Source organism: Nematolebias whitei, chromosome 10, assembly GCF_014905685.2.
Source record: "Nematolebias whitei isolate Nwh7 chromosome 10, NemWhi1, whole genome shotgun sequence".
Lineage (NCBI taxonomy): Eukaryota > Metazoa > Chordata > Actinopteri > Cyprinodontiformes > Rivulidae > Nematolebias > Nematolebias whitei.
Genome location: NC_056507.1, coordinates 15,718,290 through 15,740,944, shown reverse-complemented (window position 1 = coordinate 15,740,944; position 22,655 = coordinate 15,718,290). Strand labels below are relative to the sequence as shown.

The 22,655-nt window shown below is 37.7% G+C and overlaps 1 protein-coding gene across 1 annotated transcript in view; it reads right to left on the bottom strand.

Moving 5' to 3' along the window:
- Nucleotides 1-2,928: 2,928 nt before the first annotated feature.
- si:dkey-246g23.2 (solute carrier family 66 member 2) overlaps nt 2,929-22,655 on the bottom strand; it is a 62,169-nt gene continuing 42,442 nt past the window's right edge. Inside the window, exons 4-5 of the mRNA XM_037682702.1 lie at nt 20,955-21,171; nt 2,929-3,224 (exon numbers count right to left, since the gene is read on the bottom strand). Coding sequence (XP_037538630.1) covers nt 3,050-3,224; nt 20,955-21,171 — 392 coding nt within the window. The 3' untranslated portion in view covers nt 2,929-3,049. The remainder of the gene's footprint in view (nt 3,225-20,954; nt 21,172-22,655) is intronic.

Genomic DNA, 22,655 nt, shown 5'->3' with positions numbered 1-22,655 from the left:
ACCCAACCTCTTCACAATCTACATGGGTAAAGTAGGTCAGACCATCCCTGACGCATCCTCACATTTCTATGCTGATGACACAGTTGTTTACTGTCGAGCTAAAACAGTTGCTAAGGTTTTCCAGCTTTTGCAATCTGCTTTTGACATCATCCAGTCAGATTTGTTCCGTCTCAAACTTGTGCTAAATGCTGACAAAACCAAAGGGATGTTGTTTTCAAACAGGAAGTCGGTCTCAGCAGTCCTTTCTTCAATTTTATCTTCGAATGAAAGAAAAGCTTTGCAGAGAGTGGTGAAGGTTGCACAGAAATCTGTCGGAATCAGCCTCCCCACCATCACAGACATCTACACCTCCAGATGCAGGAAGAGGGCCACCTGCATCATGAAGGACCCCACTCACCCAGCACACACACTTTTTGCCCCACTCCCCTCAGGAAGGAGGTTAAGGAGCATTAAGTGTAGAACCACTTGACTGAGGAACAGCTTCTACCCTGAGGCTGTTAAACTCATGAATCTCTAACTAGAATAATCACTGTGAAAAACCATATCATGTTGCTGCTGATCTGTTTTAATGTTGATGTGTTCATGCGTGCACATCTGCTCACAGACTCATGTTCATGTTTGTGCTGATGTTCAATGTTTTATGTTATGAGTGCTTAGTGTATATTAGTTGATGTTTTTCTTAGTTCATATCTTAGATGTTATTACTGTTTTTCTTATACATTTTATTGTTGGATGTAACTGGGACCCCGTGTACATAATTTCGCTCCACCACATGTACCACATGAGGTGCGAATGACAATAAGGAAACTCTGACTCTGACTCTGAATGGTGTTCCTATTGAGTTTTTTGATTACTACAAATATTTGGGTATCTTGGTCAATTCACATCTCTCCTTTAAGCCTCGTGTCGAAAACTTGGTAAAGAAACTGAAAGTCAAATTGGGTTTCTTTTTCAGATAAGGATCCTGTCTAACTCTGAACGCTAGGAAATGTTTCGTAACTGTGACTTTCCTTCCTTCCATTGACTGTGGTGACATTATTCATATGAATGCTCCTGCAAGCACCCTGCAGATGTTGGACGCTGTCTATCATGGTGCACTAAGATTCATAACTGGCTGTAACTACTGTACCCACCATTGAACCCTGTATTCATTGGTTAACTGGTCATCATTAACTTCACAGAGACTCTCACACTGGTACATTTCCATCTTTAAATCACTTCTTGGTCTGTTGCCTTCATACATCTTCTCCTACATATGAGTGCAGCTACAGCGTGCGCTCTCAGCACATTATTACATGCAGTGTTCCCTCAGTGTGGACTGAACTAGGCAAAAAGGCCTTCTCCTACTCCGCTCCTGTTTCCTGGAATATCTTGCAAAAAGATCTGAAGCTCTCGACCTTGACCTCTAAATGGCTTTAAACATCTGCTAAGTTCATGGTAAAAACCAACACAGACACGTTCCTGTTTTTAGTTTTTGATATCACTTTACAATGTAGCTGTTTTTGTTTCGTTTTTTAACATCATTTTCTTCACTTTATTTTTCATTTTATATGTTTTCTTTTATGATTGTCTACTGTTGTCATCATTCTTTGTTTAAAACAGGTCTCTCTTGTAAATGAGTCCTCCATGCTCATTGAGACTAACCTGTATAAATAAAGGTTGAATTAATGAATGAATGAAAGTAGGGGAACATTCACTCCAATTTAATTATGAATAACCCATTAGGTTTTTACTTGTTTACATTTACAGCTTAGAAAAATGATAATTACATTTTTTAATACTTGTTAGTTTTAGATATTTGAAACAAAGTAACAAAACATACTTTTAATGCTTTTACAAGTGCTTTTTTAATTTATTAGCTATTTATGAACATATGAAGTAGTGAAATGTTGTATTTCAACTGTTAAGAAAATGTATTAATAAAATAAGCTTCCCACTCCATATTAGGACAGATGAGTGGTAGCTCTTTGTGTTTGCTTAAAACCAAAGCTGAAATAAATAAATAAATAAATAATAAATAAATCTATAGGTAAATGCTGTTGACTCTCATTTTGTATTTCTGAATCACCAACACATTAGCAGATGCAATACTGGAGTATGAAACAAAAAATAAAAAATGCCACAAGGTTCAGTTCTAATCGCCCATTAAAAAAAAAAAAAAAAAAAAAAAAGTTTGTTCCAAAATTATTGTGATTCATAAGTATTGTGCAAACATATTGAGCTAAAATAATAGTTTCTAAAGTTTCATTGAAACGTGCATTACTTGTGGAGTGAAGCACAACGCAGCATCATAACACATAGATGGATGGCCTGTGCAGTTACATTACTGAATGCACATCTTTTGGCCTTGGACTGACGATGGATGCCAGCGGCAAAAATCAATTTCAGCTACACTGACGCACCAACATGAACCAAACACACGTGCTCATGCCCACAGCCACGCAACTACACACATTATGTAGCACAAGAAAAGTCCAGAGGAGGGAGGAGTGTGAAGCAGAAGTATCATCAGTAGAGTCCAATGTTCTCGTTCCAGTGCAGGACTGGTTGTAACAGTTACAGAAGATTACAGCAGCACTGACCTGTTGTTACTGACCTGCCAGTGTGAGTTATTTTTCTCGTCACGGTTTCAAAATCCACTCCAACTCAGGAGTTCATGTACTGATTCACAGACAGCTAACAAGTAACAAAAAAATAGGTAAAAAAATCACTTAAACACTGATTTATGTGATCATAAATGATGCTGGATTTAGTCTGATGAAGCCTTCCGGATCAAAGGTGAAACGTTTCAGCACAAAAAAAGAAACTGTCCAGATGACCTGACTGAAAAATGTTGGATTGTATACCTGGATTATTGAGCATGGACTTTGTTGATGCTGGATTTAGTTACTTGTTTGATTAAAAACTTTCCAGGATAACTTTGTGGCTTAATATCACTTGGAGACATATCAAACTGCTAAATTCTATAAAAATGTGGACAACTTTGGTTTCAGATCTTATTAAAGGTCTCATTGATACAACTCTGGATCCTTCTTCACAACAGCAACACTTAACCAAGCTTGACTCGAGTATCTCGGCTGTAAAACAGCACCTGGAGCAGGATGGCCACATCGATAAAGATTTGAACTGAACCGCACACCCAGAACTGAGCTGGGCTTTCATTCACTATGAAGTAGATGGTCTTGAAGACATCACCAGCCGTCCAGAGAAGTACCATCTTCACACTGGAGCAATGGAGACAGAAAGAAACAGAGAGATTATTTAATGGAATAGCTTAACATGAAGGTGGAACATTTGCTTTTTGCTCAATGTTTGATGAGAAAGTCAAAACTGTGCCCAAAGCTAAACTGTAAAAAGAGAACAGTTAGTTCAGTTCAGTATAAGAAAAATTAACTCTACTTCCAAGCATCTCAAAACTTCTACAAATAACTAGCGATGTACAATATTATCGGCATGGTATCGGTATTGGCCGATATTAGCATTAAAGTTCAATATTGGACATTTGCCATTCCATGAAAATAACTCACCGATAAAAAAAGGAAATGTTTTTTATGACAACCCAGTGACAAGGATGCCTGCAGTGCCAGCACAACGTGATGACATCACGTGCGCCTACCTGATCTGATCACGGCGGAGAGGAAAAAGTCAAAGTGTCGGCAGTGTGTGGTTTTATTTTTGTTGAGGATGTTAGATTCCGAAGATTTTTGGACTACGTTGAGACTCACTACATCGTCCCCAGTCAGAGATAGATTTCTGACATAGCCTTACCCGAGTTACAAGTCGTAATTTCCAATGTCATTGAGAAGCTAATAGCCGATAGCACTTGGGTGAGTTTTACCACAGACATTTGGACGTTGTATTAGCCCCGTTAGCATGATTAGTCTTACAGCACAATGATAGACAAAAACTTTGATCTTAAAAAGGCTGTCCTTCATGCACAGGAGTGCAGAGGATCCCACACTGCAGCTAGGAACCTGGAACAAGTCTCCACATGAGACAGCAACGCAGGTGGTGACTAATGCTAATAAATAACATTTAACACTTTCATTTAATATAAGTTAAAGTGCTATGCTATGCTATGCTGTTACTGAATATATGTCAGCTCTTACAGCTGTTGCAATTTTTTTTTGTAGCAAATAAGCCTAAATAAGAAGGCTATGGTTTGACAAAGGAAAGTATATGAAAAATCGGTATCGGTCAAATAAGTTTTAACATATCGGCATATCAGCCAAAAATCCAATATCGTGCATCCCTATAAATAACATATTACTCTGAATCTTATTTAACAGGATAAACAACAGATCCATGTTTACTTCAGTATTGTGAGTGAGACCATTTGGTTACAATGATTGACTGAGCCCGGTGGAGATCATGGATTATATATCCTCGACTAAACAACAGAAGTGCACATACACAGACTCTAGATTCTCTGAAATGTAAAAAAAATGTATAGGATCCTTTAGTAGTATGCTCTTTCTGACTGTCTGAGATTTTTCCTGTACTTTTATGCTATCCATTCATTCTTATCAATTCTTCCACGTGTTGTTGTCTTGATTCATTTACTATCCTGTTACTTTAACTCTTACCCTTTACACTCTGTTCTCTAACCTCTATCCTGCTCTACCCATTTGTCAACCCTTTCTCTATTCTTTATTCTTACATTAAGGGTCTTGGGACTTTACTGTCCAGAAAGTAATTTGAGTATATTCTTTTTATTAGAGCTGACTGCGCCTGGGGACGGAGAAGGGCCATCATTCATCCGCGGGGCATACCGTTAAGGGTCAGAAATGGGTGGGGGAGAAATGAAGAGCAGAAAGACAAAGACTGAAGAGGCTGCAGAGGACAGCATTTATCCAGCATGCAGGAAGAGAGAAGAAGCAAAGACAGAACGCCCAGCTGAGAGAAAAGAGAAGGACCTCCTGAACTGGGGAGGAGACCTTTGTGAAACAGCAGAGGATGATGAGTGCACATGGGAGGGCAGAGGCATCCTAATGATTATACAGGAACAGAAGCCCTGCACTATCCTTCAGTTCCCCTTGCAGAGTTGCATCAAACTCCTCCCTTCAGGCTCAGATGAGGTACTGAAATACTAGTGACAAGCTGTTCTGCCCAGCCATGGAAATTAAGACTTATTAGAACTTATACAGATATTGAAACTGTGTATAATCAAAAATGTGACCAACACCACAAACTATCACAGGTTGTACTGAAGAAATCGCAGCTGTTTAATGTGTGAATCAGCAATGCTGCACAACACTGTCACTTTACTCTATCTGTAGAAATACATTCATAAGTGACTGACGAAATGCGACGATAACCAACTTCCGTCAATGAGTCTGTGAAGCATTTTAATAAACTGCTTTTTGCAAAGAAAGCAATATTTACCAGATCTTTCAGTATTTATTGTGCAACATGGTTATTTATTCAGTCAAATAAATTAGTTGGCAGCCTTACTACTCATTGAAATAATCTCTAAATTAAGCGTGGCTGATGTAAAAGCAACCGTCTACTGTATATCTCCCTTGATGCCTTTATAATGAGACTGAGTAAACAAAAAGAAGAGAGGAAATCAATTGTTTCTTGGGACTCTTAAAGAGGCTATTAATCCTTGTTTTATAGTCAAGTTTGAAAGTAATTAGTGTCACAGGTACATTTAAGCTTTTCATCAGCCATTCAGTCTGCTTAAAGAGAACTAAAATGACACTTGGTAGTTTGGTATCATTGTGAAATGCAACCCCAGGTTGATCACAGAAGGTGTTGATAGTAAAGAATGAGCCAAGGAAACGATCCAAAAACCATTCAATCATCACTTTTTGATCACAATGGGCTACATGGAGAAAGACATAGGAGAGCTCCACTAATGACTGAAAAACAGAGAGAACCAGACAGGAATTCACCCAAATACATTACAGGCCTCAACGTTTGTGGGACTTGTGAGAAAAAACTGGAACATTTTGACCAGACATATTAGCTGTGTTTCCGATTATTGTAAAATATATCAGTGTCTTTGCAATATTTGTATAATGTATATTTATCCATTCATCAACCTGTTTTAGTCTTTTTCATTATTGTGAAGGACTTGAGTCGATTCAAGCTATCTTTGGGTAAGAAATGGGATAAGTCTTGAACAGTTAGTTCATCACAAGTCCAACAAACATATGACACAAACAACATACTCCCCAAAGGTCAGTTTAAACTAAAAAAAATAACATTACACACTTGTTTACTGAGTGCTTGAAGTAAATACATGTATGCTAGTGATAGCATGCAAACTCCTCACAGAAAGACCTCAGCCAAGACTCAAAACAAAATGACTTTTATAAACACTCACTACTTAAAGTAGATCCAAGAAAAAGACACAGGTAAAGACAGTGTGGGCCTTTATTTCCTTATTTTGAATGAAGGGGACAAGATGTCTGTAAGGTTTTCCATAAAAATTGTTTTTATTTTTTTTTCAATTTCAAACATCATACCTCTGCATTACATCACACAATAGCCAAAAATATAAAGTCTAAAAAGAAACAGTATATAAGGATCTAAGATATACACTAGGATATACGCTAACGGATGCCAAAAGACGCTAAAAGATCTAAGATATATGCTAACCCATGTACAATTAACACGTACAATTAACATTTAACTCATGTACAATTACGCAAACACTACAAACACTGAACATTTAGGCCCAAGATGTAGCACCTCAAACAAAACAAAGAACAGAGCAATGCAGAGTTGATTCATTGCGCCATCATATTTTTATGCTGATGAGGTAAACAGACCAGAAAACTTAAATTACTGGAAAGTGATGTCTCAAGCGATCAGGGATAAATGTTAAGTTTAGATTAGATTTGGATTATTGTTTAAGCAGGTAAGTTGCATTAAAAAGGCCATTTCCACAAGTGAAGACTTCTTAACTAGAATGTGAGCACGCTGTAGCTCAAAACTCCCAAGATTCACCAGTGGAAATGTTTTAATGGAACTCAGTGACAGTGATTTTTAACAGCTCCAGTGAGACAACTTTAAAACAAGCGAATACACCAACGGGAATACTGAAGTAAAACTAAAATCCAAAATATCGAGATTAAGGTAAAAGAAAAAGTAAAAGGTGTAAGTACTTAGACAGGGGAACTGCAACACAGTACAAGTCTTTGAAGATGGTTTTAAAGACTGTTCAAAGTCAAAAGCCTTTTTTTTTTACATTGCTTGTTCAAGATGGGACTGAAGCTTTGTGCTTACTGCTGTTTGTAGAATATGGAGACTGTGTGGGAGGTAAATATTGATGTGCCTTCAAGCAAACTGGAGTCAGTTTCAACGCTGAACTGACTTTACTGTAAAAACGAGTCATTCTTTAAACCAAAAATAAACGTCTAAAAACAAAAATATGCATTTTAGATGAAACTATTTTAAGATTTATTTTCATAATCGTACACAAAATAAATCTGTTGCATGTGTCCCAATACAAATTGTTTTTGTTACAATTCATAACACGCACAAGGGCTCATTTGGTAGAGCTGCCGCCTCTCAGCGAGAAGGTCGTCGGATCGAATCCCAGCTGGAGGCCTTTCTGGGTGGAGTTTGCATGTTCTCTCTGTGCATGTGTGGGTTTTCTCCAGGTACTCTGGTTTCCTCCCACAGATCAAAAACATGCATGTTAGGCTGACTGGTAACTAAACTGTTCCTAAGTGTGAGTGAGAGAGTGAATGGTTGTTTGTCTTGTTTGTCTCTATGTGTCCCTGTGATGGACTGGAGACCTATCCAGTGTGTCCCCCGCTTCTCACAGAGACTGCTGGATATGGGCACCAGTGACCTCCACGACCCGGAAAGTAAGAAGCGGGTAAAGATAATGGATGGATGGATGGATATCATGCACAAATTCTGACTTTTCCTGAATAACTTCAACAGAAATGTTAGCAAATACTTTCTGTTGAAAAGATACATTTTGAAGGTATAAAGACTTCTTCCTGTCAGTAAGTATTACACAGTTCTATGTGATTAGTGTGTGCATTTGAACATGTCTGGGATCGTTTTGCTCCTATTTGAGATGATCATTCATGTCCAGCCAGAACATTTTCATTCTCTGCTACCTAAAGTGAAATTTAGTATCGTTTCTGCTTGTGTCTACAGATGGCTGCCACAGCTAAGCAACCTTAGCAAGCACAAAAATGACTAACTCAGCTGATTTTACAGACAGTGAGCTAACATTTGGTGTTTGTAGCAGAGTCCTTCCCGACATACTATTAGTGCTAACGGATTACATGAGGTCTGTTTTGTATTAAAATTTACCAGTAACTATTAGCATCAAATTTGTCTGTTAGCAAAATATCTCATAATTCACCAGACAGTTCCTATTCTGAACACTTGGAATGTGCTACCATCCATTGATCACACCAGAATGTTTTTTTTTTTTTTCCTACACAAGGGACACAGACAGGATTTGAATTCACGCAGCACTTCAATCAAGAGTTAAAAAAAAGCTCTAAAATATTTAAAGAGCAAAAAGCATGAGACAAGACAGCAAGCACAGTCATATACAGTAGCTCCCTGTTTTTTCCCTATAGAAACAGCTGATTTCCCTGCCTCCAGTTTTACCGCCCTGTGTTCCAGTTAGAATCAGGCTTTCTTCAGCATCCCTGAGGCTGATCAAGGGGGTCTTGTTTAGAGCAAAACTGTCTCACTGATGTGTGCCCCCCTAACAATTCAACATTCCCGAGTAAACACTCCAGGATTTGACTGAACGGCTCCAAAAATAATTACGTGGAAGAATTTTAAAATGTCACGCTTTTCTTCTTTTCTCCTGTTTATTTATTTATTCCTTTCCAAAGTGAATCCACTTTGCTGAACTTCAGGTTTCTTGTTTCATCTCCCTCCTCATCTCTTTCTTTAGTGTGTCACGATTTTTTCCTCTTTGTTCCATCGCCCCACTCGGCTGTCACCTCTGCTTTTACTGCCTGCGTCATTAATTTTACTCAATTCCTTCTTTGGAAGACAGAGGCAAGTTTTCCACTTTATCAAAAGGGCCTTTCATTAGTCAATACAGTCGACCGTGGAAAAAACCCAAATACCAAAGTTGCATTTTACATTGCACAGTAAAGTTAATCGGTGGAAAGTGATCCATTGCATTTTGATTAAGATTTTTGAATGTCAGTAAATTTAAATTAACTTCTAGTCAGGGCACAAGTTACTGCCATGACTCAAACAGCTGCATGAGCCCAACAAATCTGAGTGGGAATGATGGCTTCTTAAAGCTCCAATACGTTCAATTAAGTGGAGTGAAAACTTGGGCAGTTTACGAGTTTTCTTAATAAACTGATTCTGTCAAAAAAGAAGAATACATTTCTACCATATAAACATCAAAAACTGCACCATTAACTGCACACTTTAGTTGCCGTATTGTTAAAACAATGCCTTTTGTAGTTTACAAAAGTTTTTTTTATTCATTTCAGCCTCTATATTTTACCATCTGGCCATAACCTTACCTCCCTTTGTTTTCCTCTCTTCATGACTTTTCAAGTCAACAAATGTCATTAATGAGGCTGAATCATTAACAGTGTAATTAGGGAGGATGGGTCATCTGTACAAAGATTTTTCTACAACGAAGAGAAGGAGTCAAGACAAAACATGAGGTAAAGGTCATCCATTTGTAGCAGACATAAACTCAGTTTATTCCTTTAACATGTTACCAATTATTGCTCCTTTCATGTCAGCCCAGATGGCAAAGTTACTTTAAACTATTCATGAGAAGGCCAAAAAACAAAGTTGGACCCAAGTAATTGTTTTCACTGTTCACTGGATGAAGAAGTGATAAAAGTAGGGATGCACAATATTGGATTTTTGGTTGATAACCGATATGCCAATATATTAAAACTTATTTGGCCGATAACCAATACCCAATACCAATACCAATTTTTTTTTCCTAGACCTACTTAACAGAGACTACATCGCTTTCTCCACTGTGGAATTAAAATACTACATTATTCTGCATATTTTTTGTAAATTTGGCCTGCTACCAAATGCAGATGCTGAAAAGGGGGCTGAAAATGATGCAACACTTCAACTTGGATTATGTTTAATGTCAAATTTATTCATGACATTTACTCTAACACAATGACAACACTTGAACAGTGCAATTTTGTAAATTTTCACAAATCTAAACTCAACCTGTTCACAAACGACAAGTGAAAAGCACATAAGTAGTAGTACATTAAAATATATACTTGACAGTTTCTTAAATTAAAAATTAACTTAAAACAGAAGCCTTTTATATCGGTGAGTTATTTTGATGGAATAGCCGATGAGCGATATTTAACTTTATATCAATACCATGCCGATAATGTCGTGCATCCCTAGATAAAAAGTACTGATTCCAAAAACTTAATAAATCAGCACGTTCAGTTTGGCGAAAAACAATAAAAAGCATTTGGAAAATGCAGTTTTCTCATATTCTCACCAAGAGCCACATACACTTACACAAGAACACACAGATGAACAACCGCTCAGCTCTTTTTGACATGGCCTGAACTTGTTCCCCATTGATTACACTAACCTGACACCTTTTTTCTACACTCAAAGGCGAGGGATCAGAGAGAAAAGGCTGAATTACAGGAGGATTTTTGAACAAAACTAAATTGAGACTCACAGAAAGAAGACTAAAAGGTAAAGGTGAATGACAACAGATGGATGGCGGTGCAATAAGACTGATGGGTGGTATATTTAGAAGAGGTGAAAAATAAAGCCACCTTGATATTTGTGGAGTGACAGGACAAATAGAGCAATGAAGGAGGTGTGTGTGTGTGGGGGGGGGGGGGGTGTCTGATTGCAGTGCATGATGCTTGTGTCTTATGGCAGTAATCGTGAGTGCTGTAAGAGCTGTTATTAGCCTCTTTAAGATGCTGAAATGTACAAGCAGACAATAGGTTACATTTACTCCAAACCATCTAATTTGATCATGTCTAATTTAATCAAATTACAATTAAATTCAAGTAAATTAAGTTTAATGAAGTCAGTTTAAGTTCTAATTACATACAACTCCATTATATTCAGTTTGTTCCAGTACAACCCACTTCAGTCCTGTTGTAATTCAAATCCACTGTCAGATTCAATAAACAAGTCATTATAAATTGCACATTTGTAAAAACTTAAACAAAGCAAGACTATTACAATAAATCTTGAATTCAGTTTCTCATCCTGAGCTTGAATTGTCTGATGCATCTGTGAACTTAGAAGGCTTTTTGATGTTTTGATGTAGTCACATAATTTAAATTGTCTTTGTAATTTTTGACCATTTATTGTATTAGAACATGTTCCATTTAATTATTAGATACACGGTAAAGTTCTCCTAGTAATAATCAGGTAATCCTGCTTTAGAATGTTCCAGACCTATTTACAAGCTGTCAGATGTTTGCATTTTTGTCAGAAGTCAAAGTGTCTGAGACATTCAGAGAATGCTTTTCCATCATCAGGACCGTATCAGAAGCGTAGGTAATACAACTTCTACAACAGCCATATACACTTCCTTACTATCGTCTTAATCAGCAACTAACTCCATTTCAGGAGACAGGAGGGGTGGAAAAATAAGGTTTAAAACTCACGTTGTGGAAATCCATTTCCACTTCTGGCTGCCACTGTTTATTGTTAACTTAGAGACATCCATTTTTAATGCACATGATTTAGGTATCAAAGCTAGTTTGGGTTGAGAACACACAACTTTTTGGGTGTGTGTATGTATCTATCTGATAAAGGATTTCAAAATATAACCCATATGTTTCTAATGTCATACAGTCTAATACTGAAAAAGCCTCGGGTAAGTAATGGAGACAAGTAAACGTTACCACTGTGACCTTAGTTCTTGTGCCGCAGTTTCGTTGACCTCTGTACTTATAAAAAAGAGAGATAATTGCTAGATTTTCATAGCTAAATTTAAACGGACGTATAAATGCAGTTGCTGAAACAGCACCTTATTTAATGAGGTGTAAAATAAAACAGGATATTACATGCAGGGGTCATACAGGATGAATGTCTTCAGTTTTTATTGTACTTTGATACGAGTATAGTCTTAGAGGTGACTTATTATTTTCATGTCCTAGGTGTTCAAAATATCTAAAAGAACAACCACAAAATTTAACTATACTGTATTTTTATGCAGGTTTTAAACAGCTAATGCATGTCCAGCAATGCTTAAAAATGTTATAGTTTACATCTTTGCTAAGCATCTGTCCCTGCCACACAATGGGGTCCATTTATTTTGTCTTCTGACACCATCAAACACTTCATTTAAAAACTGGAAGAGCATGTCTTTACAGAAGCACTGACAATATGTTGACTATTGCAAATGCAGCTGGTCAACACTGAATCTATTTTGCCAAATTCTGCTCTGAATTGACACGCATTTGCAACAAACTTGGCTCCAATTTTATTTCAGGGTTCTTATCATGCTCCAAGATTTCAGTTGTTGTTTCAGTGAATCTACTACTACTGTCCCTGACAGACGTTTTGGTTGCTGAAAGAAAACTAATCCAGCTGTTAGGTTTTAAAATATCAGACAGTACCGGTTTTCCATTGATCTGCAGCGTGAAAGTCAGAAATTCTATATATTTTTAAAACACATCCTAATAAATCACATTTAGTTTTGCGAGAGGATCAAATCAACTGTCAGCTGCTGAAGTGTCCAGTCTTAGTTTTTGCTTACTCAGGAAACCTAGGCAACCTGAGCCTAACCTAAGATTCATCCATACATAGTTCTGAGACAAAAAGCATAAAACAAATTAAAATGCAGAATTAAAACACAAGGACTTATCAAGGTTGAATCAGGTTCACTGGATGGAAGCTTTTTTGTTAAAAAAAATCAAAATCAAAAAAGAAGAATCCGTCCAGAGGACCTGACTCAACCTTGCTAGGTATATCTACCTGGATTATTGAGCATGCATCGGGACAAAACACAAGGACATTATTCTCAATTCATCAGTGAAGCAAAAGCCAGTCATGTCAATTTAAGGAAACTTTGATTTTTTTTTTTTATTGCCAGTTGTTACTCAGAAAATGACAAAAAACAACCTCAGCACAAAAAATCATAGTAACCAGAGGTGGCAGCCTTTCAGCGTACAGAATAATTTAAGATTTGGTCACATCCACAGAGTTCCATTTTAAGATCTTAACTCACTTCAGTGCTTTTAAAGTAAACAGATACTGCCACCTGAACTGCAGGAATGTCTTTCTAAAATGGTGCAAATGACACCAAACAGCTTTCATTTAACATACAGGCGCGACCATATAACACCCGTAACAATAAATAACACTGAGGGTAAAAGGACCTCTTTTTACTGAAGGTGGCTGATTTATTGCTGCAGGTATAGCTCATTAGAACAGCTACACTGTTAGCGTCACCCTAATGGATGCCCATTTTATGTCTATTGACCTGCAAAATGCCAAGTGTCCTCACCTGCCTGACCCCATTTCTCAAACCCTCATTTGAGCTGCTTCTAAATCGTCCTCCTCAGCACTTGTTCCATCCACTACCACCACTGACGTCCACCACTGTACAATACTGTCCTCCTGTCCCAGCATCCTCTACTGTCTTTCATTTCATGTATTGGCCAAGAAATTGAAAGGATGAATGAACAAATGAAACAACTGAGGTGTTGATCATGTTAATTACAACACAACTCATGCAGTTACTTTCTCCCTGCTGGATAAAATACAAATGTGACGTTTACAGTAAAGTCAAAATAACACATGACCAACAGCTAAATTTAGCAATGCTGAATGGAATACAATAGGCCCTCGCTACTATACGGTTCATTTTTCGCGGACTTGCTCTATCGCGTTTTTTCAAAATAAGATTAGACATGACACACAAATGGCTGACTGATGGATGAGCCGTACGATCGGCATGGAATTTTTATTGAAAATAAATAATTTAAAATATTTTAGCACCTGCTGCACCTTTGGGCAGACCACAGCTGCAGAAAAAGCTTCCTCCTGCAGCTGATCAGCTGTTCTTTATGTAGAGCGCCGAAGTGGGCGTGGCCAAGAACACTTACAAGTGGCTGAGCGCAGCGGAGGCAGAGAGGGAAATCATGGATCTTTTGCTCTTTTAGAGCGTTTAGAAACATTGTTTAGAATATTGCGCGAAGTGTTTAAAACGCCTTCATATATATATATATATATATATATATATATATATATTAAAATAAACTACTACTTACTACAGTACTTATACTACTATTCCTACTTCATGGTTTTTCACTTATCGCAGGGCTTCAGGGTACAGATCCCCTGCCGTACATGAGGGACTACTGTAATATACTTTAATTTATAAATGTTTCTTATATATTTGATTCTATAAGAACTGGGTTTGAGTGGATATAGCCATTCATTTTTTGCAGAACTTCCAATGATAGACACTGAAATGTGCTGTCAGCAACTCTGTGACCATCCAGCTGCAGAAAGGAGAAATAGACCAATAATTAGAAATTAAATCTATCACAGGCATTCAGCATAGTGTGTGGAATCACACTCCTTATGTGAGACTTTAAGGGTCTCCTAAGAAGGATTAAACTGTTTATGTAATTGGCAGATAATACTGATACAAAGCTCTATGGAAAGGAAACAGCAGTGGGTTGAGTCCAATGCTTCAAAACATGATAGTAATCTTTTAGTATTTTTTTAATGCAACCATGCATGCTAATTTTGGTATGATGCATGACTTGCTCTTTTTTCCATACATATGTGCATGTCTACATACAATAAGAAGGGTGTGCATGGGGGATTTTGCAGCAGGGCTGCAGGTATCCCCGAGGAGGCCATATTGAGAAACAAAAACCAAAGAACCCAGAAAGAAAGAAGCTGTGCTGCTGTTAACCCACTAACTATAAATTATGCATGTTGATTGATTGCACACCACCAAACACAAAAAGTTCCAACCTGACAGAAAAAAAGATGGATTCTACATCACAAAACAGCAGTAGGGGGACTGGAAGTTTAGAAAAAGGAGTTGCACAGAAAGTTTGCCTTTGGACATTTCAAGTATTCGTCTGGAGTTTGTATGTAAACAACCAAGATTAGTTGAGGTGGTGCGCTGGTAACAGCCAACTGAAAATATTCACTTCGTCATTGTTATTTTTTATAAACTCTCCATAAGTATTACATTTACTCCTCATAAAAATCAGTAGTGATTTTTCACAGAAGTCTCAATAAAACCATCTTATGTAAGGCTACTATAAAATACAGATAAACATAAATGTAAATGACACTGAGAAAACCTAAGTTTACAACAGAACAAATAAAAACCTCATTAAGGATTGGAATTATGATTGCTTTTACAGTAAGTTTATTTACTGACACAATAACTAAAAGACTCCTGGAGAAAAACTCCTGTAACTCATAAAGTAAGTAAAGATCATTAAGCCAAGACAGATGGCAACAAAAATCTGTTATTACTGTTGCATCTGAGGGTTTACTGAAAAACCAGAGGACATGTACACAAGTGTTCTTTGAGCTGTACATAATCCAGCTACTGTTTTGTCCTACGGTACAATATAGTCTACCATGGCCTTGACATTTGGAAAAAGAAAAGAAAAAAGAAAAATCCTGGTTTATAGCTCCTTTGTATCCTCAAGGAACAATACTGAATTCAGACGTTTATTGACATAACCCCATCAGCAGGCAGAAACACTAAAAACAACTAAATCATTCTCTAAAGCCCCAGTGCTGTAGAAATACAAGAAAATGTCAAGTTTCATAACAATGTTCTCTCTCTTACGTTGTGTTAGAGAAAAAGCTGATTTCACCTCACACTGTTGGATTTGTCACTACGGTTATTATTTTCTTCCAGACTCGGCAAATGAGGAAAAAGTTTTTAAATGAAATTCTGATTTACTCTGTTTGACATCTACCATATTCACTGCCAATTCTAACACTACTGCCAAACTCAATAAAACTGAAAGATTAATTAAAAGTAGTGGAAAGTCGCCAGCCATGCATACGATCTAATAAAACATTGGAATTCAAAAAAACATTCACAAACATCTGAGACTTTGAACACCTTTTCCTGTTAAGTTTTTAATCACAGCGTAGTAACAGTATGTGTAACTACTGCCATCCTTGCACTGTGTGGACTCCTCTGGGATACAGCTCTGCTCCACGGGTCACAAATTGCTTCGAGGTCACCACCGTGTCTGCATCATGTCCCCATGGACAGGACTGCAAAGGTAAAGGAACTGGCTGAAATGGCCTACACGTAATGGCTGCCTCAAGAAAAACTTGAAACCACCATTAAAGTGCTATCAAAGGGACACAGTAATGGGGCCACCATTACAGCTTGAGGGGTGTTACCCTGACCTGAAAACAAGGAATGACCTGCTAACTGTGAAGGTGTCAGGAAAACAGGGAGCAAGGAAGGGAATAAGAAGTGAGCATGGATAGGACCTACAATTACACTAAATATTACTTTACAGTTGTGGTATTTGTGACGAAGACTTTTAAACTGAGCTTAAAAAGACGATAAAAAGGGTAGAAAGGGTAAGAGGGTCTTTAATTGTTTGCATACATTACAGTTCTGTCAGTGAGACAGATGGACATTCATTGCCAATGTCCTCTCAGCTGTCACTCATGACTTTGTGCAATGTTGCTGCAGAGCAGGAAGAAGAGAAGTGCACTGGAAGCAAAATGGATATGCTCTAATAAGAGGGGAAAGAAAAACAAGAGGAACCCCCAGGGAGATAAAAAGAGCAATGAGCAATCACTCACAAACACATTATTTATATAAACAAATTGCAACTTAACCGTTCAAATATAGTTTCCACCCGAGCAATGAGGGTTCTCAGATGCAAAGAGGGCCAAAGCACCGACATAAACCTAATAAAGTCTGTGTGCAATGAATGCTGAATGAACAGAAATTATAATGAGATTATAGTTAAAACCAAAATAAATATGCAATCAGCTTCATTATGCAATAATAAAAACCGTTTCCACCCACATGATTCACACAATCCACTGCAAATAAACCCTGCTATGTTTTGATGTTTAAAATAAAGAAATACTAAACACCAAATCCCATTTACTGATACTTATTTTGTTTAAAATTAAGATTATCTAAATCACTTTCACAACTTTGTGAACTGTCAAAAATACCTAATCTAAAAACAATATGCATTAAGTAAATGAGTAAAAGGGGCTGGAAATCTGGCTGTTAAATAAACATCTAATCTGCTATAGATCACTTTATGCAAATTAATAATTATTGATTACATATATCTTTAAAAACTGCCTCTTGTCAATGGCCAATTTTAAATGATTTTTTTTAATGCATTTTAAATCAAAGTGGTAGTAAACCATATTCAGTTCTACCTCCTGAGTTTAATTACATTTCCTGATGTCCTCAGTTGTAAAAAAAACTCCACAGTAAATGTTTAAATGATGCATGCAGAAGGATAAGAATAGTTATTTGTTATTTATGATAGACTGTGTTTTGGGATGAGTTTCTGCCTCAAGCAGTAAAGTTCAAGTATTTTCAAGTCTTGTTCACAAGTGATGGAGACACAGATTGATCATCTGTTCAGGGCCTGATCCACAGTAATGACGACATTTCTCTGGTCTGCTGTGCTGATAAAGAAGCTCAGTTGGAAGGCAAAGCTCTTCGTTTACTGGTTCACCTAAGTTCCAACTCTCACATTTGGTCATGAGAAGTAGATCATGACCGAAAGAACAAAACTCCAGTCAGAAGCCAGAGAATTGAGCTTTCTCTCGTAGAGTTGCCAGGCTGAGTTTTAGTGACAGGGTGAGGAGGTCCTTTATCTGTGGGGAGCTTGGAGTTAAGCCGTTCCTTCTCCACATCAAAAGGAGTCAGCTTAGACGATTCTGGCATCTGATTAGGATGCCTCCTGGGTACCTCCATCTGGAAGTTTAACAAGCAAGTCCTACTGGAAAGAGATCCTGGGGCGGACTACTTCCTGGAGGAAGTATGCATCTTCTCTGGTCTTAGAATGCCTTGGGATACCACAGGAGAATCTGGGGATTGTTGCTAGGTAGAGGACTATCTGGGTTTCCCACCTGGAACAGGTGCCTCCATGACCAGACCAAGGATGAGCATCAGAAAATGGACAGATGGACAGACAGATGTGTTTGTCTAATATTGTAAGTCGGTCTCACAATAACACAAAACTATTTATAAATGAATCCATATAATTCCACTAATGTGTCTTGCCTTATGTAGACCTGTACATTCTCACCCTGTTAGTCAGGTACTACACACTTCAATCAATCCTCTCCTTTTTTGCTGTATCTTTTTAATAAACTTCATACCTTGCCTGTGATTGCCCTGGAGTGCCAATGTGAGTGCGAATGCAAACAAGTGTCAGAAGTGAAGAAATAATGTAGTTTAACTGAATGTTATGTTCTGTCTTTTCTTTTCTTTCATACACAACACAGGTTACCTAAACAAAGTAAGCACTATTTGACCCCCTTATTTAAAAAAATAAATTGAAGATGAAACTGACTGAGCACCAAAACCCCCAGTGTCACATGGAATGATACAAGAAGAACAGAAAACGTGCTTTAATGTCACATCTGAAAAACAAACCCTTCAGACACAACTGAGCCACTTCAACATTCCATTTAATAATTGGGATCATTGTAAAACATCTAAAATTGTCCTGAGAGGGAAGTTTTATACCAGCAGAGCTGAAAACTTTACAGCTAAAATCCAATTTTATCCAGAAGACATTATGCAGCATAAAACTAAATGTATTTTATAATAAACATATACAAGCTTTTCGAGGCAGCACGATGGATCAGTTGGTAGAGTTGTTGCCTATCAGCAAGAAGGGTGCTGGATTGAATCCCAGCCAGGGGCCTTTCTGGGTGGAGTTTGCCTGTTCTCTCCGTGCACGCGTGGATTTTCTCCAGGTACTCCAGTTTCCTCCCACAGACTAAAAACATGCATGTTAGACTGATTGGTAACTCTAAATTGTGTCTAGGTGTGAGTGAGAGTGAATGGTTGTCTCATTTGTCTCCATGTGGCCCTGTGATGGACTGGAGACCTGTCCAGGGTGTCCCCCAACTCTTGCACAGTGAGATGTGGACATGGGCACCAGTGACCTTTGCGACACGGAAAGTAAAAAGCAAATAAGACAATGGATGGATGGAAGTTGTTGGAGCACAAAGAAGACTCCTGTTATTTTTTAAGTTTGTTTGTCTATTGATAGAAGCAATACAAGTAGATTTTCAAAAACGGACGGTCCAAACCTAATTATCAGTCATGTGGAAGCCCTGACGCTGGGTTATTGCCTATTTAATCTTGCTGTGATATTAACTCTCAGCTCAACTGGCACTGATCAGAAGTGGGAGACCAGATGCTCACCCTGAGGACAAGCTAAATGTGCTGTAAAACTGAGAATGAGCAGTAAGCCATAACTACATTATTGCTTCATATATTTCTAGTGTGAAAAATGTGTGCAGGAATTGAATTCAGAGGAAACATGAAGGGTGACCCAAAGATGACTTGGGGATATGCAGCGAAGACTGCAGTGTGGGGAGAATGTACATAGCTAGTGACATCTGTCACTGTGTAAAACAAAGCTGTGAAAACAGCCTGGTGACTTACAGGAGACAGCACAGAATGAACACTATTTCTAACTGTTCTAAACAATTAAGAAAACAAAAAAAACCTATTAATGTATTGGAGCATGATGAAATGGTACAAAACTAACGAAGGATTTAAGTTGAAGGGAAAGAGGAGTCAAGTATATCTGATTACATTTTCCAACATTTGACCTCTAAACAATACCAAATCACAGGTATGAACACGCTGGGATGATAACTATAATGACAATGGTAATTGATGCCAGGCTCAAATACATATTTGTACTTGTAAAAACAATCCGATACTTCAAACTGATATCACTTTGATGCTTTGTAACATAAATTCCTTTTCCATTTCACATGTAACGGGGGCAAAAAAAAAAGTCCATAATTTGGGAATATTTTTACAGAAACAGGTGATGTTAAGATGTTTACTATGTTTTTAATCAAAGACTTGTTTTTAAAGTCATTGCAAAATGTTTAAGTACTAATTCATTAACTACAAGATATAGCTACTCGATCTCGGCAAGTACATGAACTGAAGTACTTGTACCTTTACTCTGTCTGAAAAAAAGGTATTGGGACATCCCTAGCAATCATCCCAGATTTTAAATATTACCTGACTTGATGAGCTTGTTATCATTTAGGAGATGCAGTCTCACAATACAGCTGGTCTGACTGGACTGTTAGTGCTTCTTTTGATAGAGCCGTGTCTATCTTCCTACACGATATTGAAATTGTTCTCCAGCATATTTTATGCAAAATAATTTGATAAAGTTGCAAAAAGTAAAACAAACACTGGATCTCTTTATAAAACAATACTCAAAAAAAAAAAAAATTATACACAAAATAAATGTAATATGTGGCATTTCTTTGATTTCGTCTGGCTTATCTCACAGATGTATGACAACCAGAGCATGAAACCTTTTACACAAACACACAAACAATATGAATGCAGATTTGTTGACAGTAAATGAGGAACATGAGGGAATGATGAAGGTAATTAGCATCAGATTCTGTATCATTCTGGGTGTAATTGATCTCATGGAGCGTAATTTGTTTAGACACTGACCTTTACACATTCCAATTTAGCTGTAACGGGAGAAACATTCCTCTGCTTCACTCTCTGCTCATCTCTTTAGTCAACTTGTTCTTAAATTTGACACTATTGCAATAGGTATCCCAGGGAATTTATTCAGAGATAAATAAGTTAACTGTTAAGTAACTCAGTCAATAACTCATTGTTGGTTTCTTCCTGTTTGTGGTCTTTGCCATATGACGTCAGTGAGCATTCAGAGCATGTGACTGCATGTCTCTGTGTACCTGACTGACCTGTGAGCTTTATACTGATCCTGGTCCAGTATCACTATGAGTCATACCTCATTCCTTTAGTGGAGCAGTTCTGGAAATTTTGCAGCAGCTGTGGGACGCCGAGCATTGCCTCAAACATCACGGCCATTGAGCCCAGCATCTCCACAAACACGGTGGAGTCCAGCAGCAGCAGGGTGACCACAGCACACAGCACGGTGAAGCCAAAACAGAACAGGAGGTAGTCCTCAAATGCACTCCACTTCCAAAAGTAGTGAAAGTTTAAGTCTGGAGACGGAAAGAACAAAACACACACACAAAGAGCTTGTTGTCAATGTCATCTGTAGTGTTGGCAGGCAAAATAAATTGAATATACAACAAGTGGAGGAGATGGAAAAGAATGTAAAGACTCAGCGTGGCAGAACTTAAAGGGCAGGAATCAGACAGGGGAGCCCGACAGCATCCAGCAGAGTGAATGATGAGAATAGTTTGCTCGCAATACGTGCAGGTGGAAACAAAAGAGCAGTACTGAAAGGAAGAGACAGAAAGCTGCAAGGGCAACATTACAGACCGACGACAGGAGGAATCTGCAGCAATCAGAGTGTTTCAGTATGCATGGAAATCCTGCCAGGGTAGCACTTCACAATCAATACTATACAAAAGCATAAGTGAATGGAACGAAGATAAATTAGATTCTCAAAATGTTTTTACATTTCTATTATTTTAGACTAACCTGGTCTTTGGCAGGGCCAGACTATATAATTTGGTTTAAAGCACTTTTCAACGACAGTCACATTTTGTGTGCACCTTTAAATGTCAGTGAATAATAAAACAACCATAAGTTTGTTGCATAATAAGTTACCCTAATTTAATTACAAAACAACATTTAAGACATGGAGATTTTTGTGGACACAGTAAACAGCTTCAGCAAATGTTATTTTTTTTGTACATAGGGCTTTTCAGAAGTTGTTGAGAGATTCCAATAGAATAATTGAGTCAAATCCTTCTAGATTTCTATCAACCATTCACCAATTTTACCAATGAATCATGACATGAGATGAATGACGATCTCTCATTGCCTATGTATGACAATTGAGCTGTGCAAAAACAAGCTGACATCAGCTAAAGAGGATTGATGGCTAAATAAGAGCACATTAGTGAGTGTAGCGACTCGAGCATGACTCTGCATGCTGGAAAGCACCTGACTGCTCCTCATGCTGCTGCTTTCCTAAGCAGCAACTTTATGATTTATAGGTGTTAGTATGCCTGTATGTAAACACAACAAACATGCTTGAATTTCTGCAAAGTCATCAAACCTCAGCAGGATGGGCAAATTTTTGTTCAACGTTTCTTTACACAGGTTAGTCGCATTGAGCCTCGAGGACTCATTTACAAGAGAGACCTGATTTTAACAAAAATCACAGATGAGGTGCAGACAACAATGGGCAATCATAAAAAAGTATATAAAATGAAAAGTAAATAGAAGAAATTATATACGAAACAAAACAAAAAACAGCTATAATAAGTATAAAGCAATGTAAAATACTAAAACCAGGAACATGTCTGTGTTGGTTTTTGCCATGAACAGCAGTTGTTGAAAGTCTCTTAAAGAGAATGTAAAGTAAGTAAAGCTTGAGAGTATACCAGGTGTTTGAGCATATACCAGGTGTTTGAGCATATACCAGGAGTTTGAGCATATGCCAGGAGTTTGAGCATATGCCAGGAGTTTGAGCATATACCAGGTGTTTGAGCATATACCAGGTGTTTGAGCA